The sequence below is a fragment of the Borostomias antarcticus genome, assembly GCF_949987555.1.
Source record: "Borostomias antarcticus genome assembly, contig: scaffold_65, whole genome shotgun sequence".
Taxonomy (NCBI): domain Eukaryota; kingdom Metazoa; phylum Chordata; class Actinopteri; order Stomiiformes; family Stomiidae; genus Borostomias; species Borostomias antarcticus.
Window position 1 is genome coordinate 1,228,645 of NW_028176587.1, and position 6,874 is coordinate 1,235,518.

At 45.0% G+C, this 6,874-nt stretch overlaps 1 protein-coding gene across 2 annotated transcripts; it reads right to left on the reverse strand.

Moving 5' to 3' along the window:
- Positions 1 to 93: 93 nt before the first annotated feature.
- LOC311328303 (epoxide hydrolase 1-like) lies at positions 94 to 6,047 on the reverse strand. 2 transcript variants are annotated; one of them, XM_084462289.1, is made up of 9 exons: positions 5,315 to 6,047; positions 2,419 to 2,632; positions 2,143 to 2,323; positions 1,829 to 2,038; positions 1,599 to 1,728; positions 1,065 to 1,279; positions 721 to 829; positions 475 to 600; positions 94 to 381 (listed from the first exon to the last, which is right to left on the reverse strand). In XM_084462289.1, exons 2-9 carry the CDS (start codon positions 2,512 to 2,514, stop codon positions 180 to 182), a joined length of 1,269 nt encoding a protein of 422 aa, XP_084318415.1. In that variant the 5' UTR covers positions 2,515 to 2,632; positions 5,315 to 6,047; the 3' UTR covers positions 94 to 179. The 2 variants fall into 2 exon arrangements, with proteins under 2 accessions (XP_084318415.1, XP_084318414.1); XM_084462288.1 differs by lacking the exon at positions 5,315 to 6,047 and having other exon boundaries at positions 2,419 to 2,973.
- Positions 6,048 to 6,874: the final 827 nt, after the last annotated feature.

The window sequence follows — 6,874 nt, forward strand, 5'->3', positions numbered from 1 at the left end:
CTCTGACAGACCTTGCGACTTTTTGACTTTGACTTATTGATTGACAATTGATTAATTGTAGTTACTGATTAAAAAGGTCTTCATAATGCATCATTGACTCATTTTATGAAGACTACTTTAATAAATCACATCTTTAGCGACAGGAGTGCTGAATCACTCATTAATTACAGTAATAAGCTTTATATCTTTTCCACTTTCTTAACGAACTGGAGCAGGTCATCTGCAAGCAGCTGTGGTTCCTCAAAGGCAGCGAAGTGGCCGCCGCGAGGCATGTAGGAGTATGAGTAGATGTTTCTGTATCTGAGTTTGGCCCACGGTGGAGGACAGTGGACCAGCTCGTTGGGGAAGGCCGCCAGTCCTGTCGGCACAAACACCCCAGTCCTAGGAACAGAAAAGACATGTTAGCCCTTGTCCTCAAGGCTCCTCAAAAGTGATCTATAGGCAGAGTTAATGATCAAGGCTCCATGCACACACCTGGAATCTAATCTGTCCTCAATGTTGGTCTTAAGGTTTTCTTTGTAGAAACGCATAGAGGGTACAATGCAGCCTGTGGTCCAATAGATCATGATGTTGGTCAGGAGGTCATCCAGGCTGAATTTCCTAGAATAACATGAAAGCTATGATTGGTGCATAACTGAACAGAACATGTAGATCCCCCCCCCCCCCCCCCCCCCCGCTTATGGTGCGAAGAAATTACTTGACTTAACTCCCCCCATTTACCTTTCCAGTCCCCCATCCTCCAAGTCCCTGTTCTTAAAGTCAGTCCAGGTGGAGAACTTCTCCAGGATGTAGGCAGCTAGGCCCACCGGAGAGTCATTCACACCACAACCTGCAGGGGGCACACTGGCATCACTATCACACCTCTGTACTCTGTCATTACCTTGGAATTTTAATTCATATTTATAGAGCATTCTTCATATCAGCACTTTTGAGATTGTTTCATAATGAAAGGTGCTTTATAAATAAACTGAATTATTATTATTATATTTATTTCAGTGGGAGAGGATCACATATTGATCCCCATTTCAGGAAACAGGCACATCCTGGTGATTATGTTCTCAAACCTGTTGTGTCTGGTTTGGTGGCCTGGATGTGCATGTAGCCTGTCTCCCTCAGGATCTCATACACGTTCTTTTCCATGAAAGGGAATAGTCTGCGAACGTCCTCCTTGGTGAACCCCACCAGGAAGGGAAGGTGGCGGCCAAACATGATGGAGAACAGTATTCCCAATCCCCTCCGGGGCCCAAACAACATGTTCAGATGCAGACCCCTCACACATCTCACAAAAGAAAAAAACAGCAAAACTGTTAACATGCTTGTTGTTTGGTTCTCGTCACACTATATTTGATGATAAGAGCTATTCTATTTCAGCAAATCATATTCAAAATAATATGCTTTACCACATATTTGTGATGGTAGGCTTAGCTCTCAGCAATTCTGCACAATGTGCACACTGTAGCTGCCAGACATTATTCACAAATGACTAAGAATTTCTCAACAATCCCATTTGGGGAAAAACACGAGTCATGGAAATAGTTTTGCGGTTGTGGAATTGCAACACTGGCTGCCTGTTAAGGCTGGTTTGATTTGGCTCTTACTGGGGATTCATCTGGGCCATGTTGGTGGTGATGAGGGAGCCCCAGTCTCCACCCTGCAGGTAGAACTGGGAGAATCCCAGACGCTCCATCAGCTTCAGGAAAACTCTGGCAGCTGCCAGAGAGTTAAACCCTGGAGGAAGGAGGGCAGGAGAAAAACATAAACAGCAACTCAGTCTGCCAGAAATGATGGTGTTCTCTGCTCAGTGGTGATTTAGTAATGTGGGGTTTACCTTGCTTGTGAGGGGCCTCAGAGAAACCATACCCAGGGATAGATGGGCATATGACCTCGAAGACAAAGCTACCCTGGGACTCTGTGAGCAGGGGCAGGATCCTATAGAACTCGAAGAAGGAGCCAGGCCAGCCGTGGACCAGCATGAGAGGCAACACCCTCTGACCCTCACAGTTTGGTGGACGCACGTGGATGAAGTGCACGTCCAAACCTAAAGGGCGAGTTAGAGCGTGAGTTTCAGATATGATGGTTGGGTGTGGTAGGCTACACAGCAATTGTCACCACAAAATATGGCATGTGTGAAGCCATAAGTACCTTCTATGTTTGTCTTGTAGTGAGGATACTTATTAAGCACTGTAACTTGCTTTTTCCAGTCAAACTGGTTCCTCCAGTAGGAAATCACCCTTCTAAGATAGGTGGAGTTGAAGCCATACTGGAAGCAGGCATCTTCCAGAGGCTCAGTATATCGTGTCTTGTCAAGGCGATCATGAAGATCCTAAAAATGTTTAAAAAAAACACACACACACATACACACACCTATATATTATATATATACCCCTTGTTAAATAGAGTTGTTTGACAAGCTGTTACCTGTATCTCTTCATCAGAGGTTTGTAACACGAAGAGGTGAATTCCCTCATCCTCTAATTCAGGTTTTTCTCCAACCCCCCACCATCCTTCATCCATAGGAATACTTATGGCCTCGCTCCTTTTAGCAGCCCTGTAAGCCAGGAGACCCCCCACAGCAACAGCAGACCCCACAGCCAAGAGCCTGTGATGGGGCTCCAAACCAGAGAAGATCTGTCTGCAAGGAAAAAAATATGGAACTCCATTTGAGTCAATATTAAGTAAATAAATAAATACGGCTATGAAATAAAGCATGAAAAAAATAAATGGCCATAAATAAATATGGGTTTGGAATTTCAAAATTATGTTTATATAAGCTATTTTATTTAGTTATATTTATTTCTCTCTATTCCTTCAGGGACAGACTGGGGATTTGTTTTGGGAGTGCATTGTTGTGTCACGTGAGCTTGAGGGCCAAAAATGTCATTTTAAAGGAGTCCTATTATGCAAATTTTCAACAATTTAATATAAATCTTTGGGGTCCCCAAAACTTGTCTTTTGAGTATTTTTGCTTAAAATACCACTCAGAATAACCGTTCTAACATGCCTCTATACCCCTCTGTTGACCCCGTGATCAGATTGAGCGGATGGAGCGCTTTTTCATATGCAAATGAGCTCAGCTAAAAGTAAATCGGCAGGCTAGAGAACGAGGCCTGTTGACGCCGCTATGCTACCTCAAATATAGCTGGCTAGCCTCGGCCATCCACACTCGATGCCACTGTGACAAATTTCATTGTCCTCTCTCCCTGACTAAAAATGATAGCGTTAGTGCCCATGTTATTATCTCCACAGTCAGAGACGGATTACGGACTGGGCCAATGGGGCCGGCGTCCAGGGGCCCGGGGGGGCCCTGGGGGCGCCCTGGGCGTTCGCGAAGCCCATCACCAATCTTTTTTTTTTTTATGCCCATTTAATAGGGCCCTCTGACTACCAGAGCCCCTGGCCCTCTATAGAGCCCTCTGACTACTAGGAACCCCATCCCTTCAACTACCCGGCCTATTCTAGTCAGAGGGCCTGAGACAGTGGCCCTGGTAGTAAGAGGGTCCAGTAGAGGGCCAGGTGCCCAGGAAGTCAGAGGGCTTTATAGGAGGGCCCGGGGGCCCTGGTAGTTAGAGGGCTCTAGTGCCCCTAGCCCTCCTAAAAAGCCATCTGACCTCTCTCAGTTGTGCATAATGTCTCCAAGCTGTCTACAGCGTTGACGGCAACTAAATTCAGGGAATGCGCTGCACACGGGACATAATGGATCATTTAAGATGTGCTTGGAAACCATTGTACTTTCCATACATGTTACTCGCATTATCATGACTGGCCCCTACAGTTCGACAGGTCCAGCCCCAGACTGTCCACCACAGCAATAAGATGTCCAGCTAAGAATGGATCAAACTTTGCCAATAGCTCTAGGATGCCCAGGAAATTCCCATTATGAGATGACCCCAATAGCTCATCATCCCCCCTGAAAGCAAGCCCTCTCTCTCCTAAAAATTGTATCACGGCCACAACTCTTATTAAAACCTCCCTCCAGTACTGCCTCTCTCCATTAATTTCGCCATAATGCAGGGTCGGTGACTGTGTCGCACCACGAATTGGGGTCCTCCTCCTCCAAATGTTGCTGCTCAGGCAGCCGCTCCGCCTGCTCCGCTCGCGTGTCTAATGCGGCCATGATTGTGTCCAGTGGATTGTGTGTTTTCTTGGATTAGCTTGGATTAGACTATGTGTTTGCTTGATGAAGGCCTGGGGTTGGGCCTACTTGCAACTCAGATAGGCCATGACAGGCACATGCACTGCAAGGTTGTGCCTTTTAATTTTGGTGACATATTATTTGTGATTTTGGCCAGAGAGGCAGCATATTTGCTTGGTTTTATTTTAACACTGTCTGGCGCTGTCCATACTGCAACTTTCTGTCTGTTGCATACCTGCTAATTGTTTTAGCTTGGCTTAGCCGGACTGAGCGCAGTTGTTCAGCGATATGACACTATCAAGTTCAAATTGTCAGTTGTAGGAGAACACCTGATTGCCTTGTTACCATTATGTCAAGCCAAGAGGCAACGTTTATTCAGTATCTTGCGAGCAACCAAAAATATTGTAAAAGTTAGCGCATCTTCCTTTTTGTGTTGGTGTTGTATAATAGGCAATTACACGCAAATATTAATACCAAATATGCTGTAAATATATAATGTAAATCCCACTTGACACAATGTCTACAGGTGCTTTCTGGATGCAAAGGCTGCGTACTGAAGCTGATTTATTATTTATGTTTACGTGAAACAAGCAGTTGATTTTCTTGCAGTCACAGGGCTGTTACCTTCTTGTGTTGTGTAGCGATAGTGCTGTTGCTTAAAAAAAAGAAAGAAGTGCAATGATTTTGATGCTGTAGCCAAAATCCTGGTGAGAAATAATAATAATAATAATAATTTAAAAGAAAAATGCTGTGACCGTAGCGGGGGCGGGGGGGGGGCTGTCGTGGGGAGGAGGGAAGGGGGGGGCCCTCGACGGATGCCTGGCCCAGGGGCCCACACACCCCATAATCCGTCCATGTCCACGGTTGCATGCTGTTACCTCTAGCTACCTCTCGCTAGCTAGACACCACCAGGCTATATGACACCATTCGACTACAAACAATAAAAGCTTGATTCTGTAGGCCGAGGGGAATCCAATGATGTCCACTTTTTAACATTTCATCATTTTTAATAACCGCACGATAAACTAGAAGTCTACCAATTTCATTCCATTAACGTTACCCTAACATAACATAACTTGATGAGACAAGCATCCGGGTTGAGGCAAAAGGGGAGTTTGTTCGTGTTAGCTAGCTAGCGTTAGTAGACTACTATATGCAAACAAACACAGCATAATTACTTACAGTTTCTACATAATTTCCAGACAGTTGGTATTGCTTGATCATTCGGAAAGAGTTTATCTGAAAATCCTGTATTGTACTGACCCAGATTGGAAAAGCAATCGGGCAAAAAATGGCTAGCACACACTGCCAGTGTTTTGCCAATTTCAGTGGGAACGTTGCCATCAAAAAGAAAATATATCCAGTCAGCTCTGCTGTCCTTTGTGCCTTTCTGCTGCCCTTGATCTTGGGAGACGATCTGTGCTGCTTAGTACATCCATGAACAGAGCATTTTCCATGCGAAGACATGCTAGCTAGCGGGACCTGCAAATAATGCCTCTATAGCCAGGTAAACAAACGCAGGTGATTGGAGGTATTCAGATGAGCGCGGGATTATTATAATAGGTTCCTGAGTGTGACGTAAAGTGACACCGGAGATTTGAATGGCTTGCAGGGACTGACTTTTTTTCTAATATTTTCATTTTGGCTGACCACAACAAAATGACTGGGCTGTTTCACTTAATACTTTGTGTGTTAGTAGGCCCATCGGAGACTCAAATGTACATGCAAAAACAATGAAAAAGTTAGTTTTGCAAACGTGGACCCCTTTAAAAAGCGATTAGTGTAATGACCCAAAGTTTCGTTTGGGCCTAACCGAGATTTGGGAGTATGGGAGTGGGAGATCGTTGGTTCAAGTTCTGATCTGATCTAGCGGTCAGTAAATTCGACCAAATTTCAAGAGGTGGACATCACTGAATTCCGCTTGGCCTACAGAATCTAGTAATGTGCTCTAATTCAAGAGTAACTGTTGTTTACGAAGCACACCAACATAGCGCTCTGGTCAGCTGCACTCTCCAGTGAAGTGCTCAAAACGCGGCAGAGTACCCGGATGCATAGTTCGCTGTAAAGTAACTAAAACGTAAAATGAATTTAAAAAAAAAATGAAGATTAGACGGATGGAAGTATGGAAGGAAGGAAGGAAAGAAGGATGGAAGGAAGGAACGATGGAAGGAAGGAAGGAAGGAAGGGAAGGAAGGAAGGAAAGAAAGAACGAAGGAAGGGAAGGATGGAAGGAAGGAAAGCAAGGAAAGAAAGAAAGAAAGCAAGAAGGAAGGAAGGAAGGAAGGAAGGAATGGAAGGAAGGATGGAAGGAAGGAAGGAAGGATGGAAGGAAGGAAGGAAGGAAGGAAGGAAGGAAAGAAGGAAGGAAGGAAGGAAGGAAGGAAGGAAGGAAGGAAGGAAGGAAGGAAGGAAGGAAGGAAAGGAAGGATGGAAGGAAAGGAAGGAAAGATGGAAGGAAGGAAGAAAGGAAAGGAAGGAAGGAAGGAAGGAAGGAAGGAAGGAAGGAAGGAAGGAAGGAAGGAAGGAAGGAAAGAAAGAAGGAAGGAAGGAAGGGAAGGGAAGGATGGAAGGAAGGAAGGAAGGAAGGATGGAAGGAAGGATGGAAGAAAGGAAAGGAAGGAAAGGAAGGAAAGGAAGGAAGGATGGAAGGAAGGAAGGAAAGAAAGAAGGAAGGAAGGATGGAAGTAAGGGAAGAAAGGAAGGAAGGAAGGAAGGATGGAAGGAAGGAAGGAAAGGAAGGAA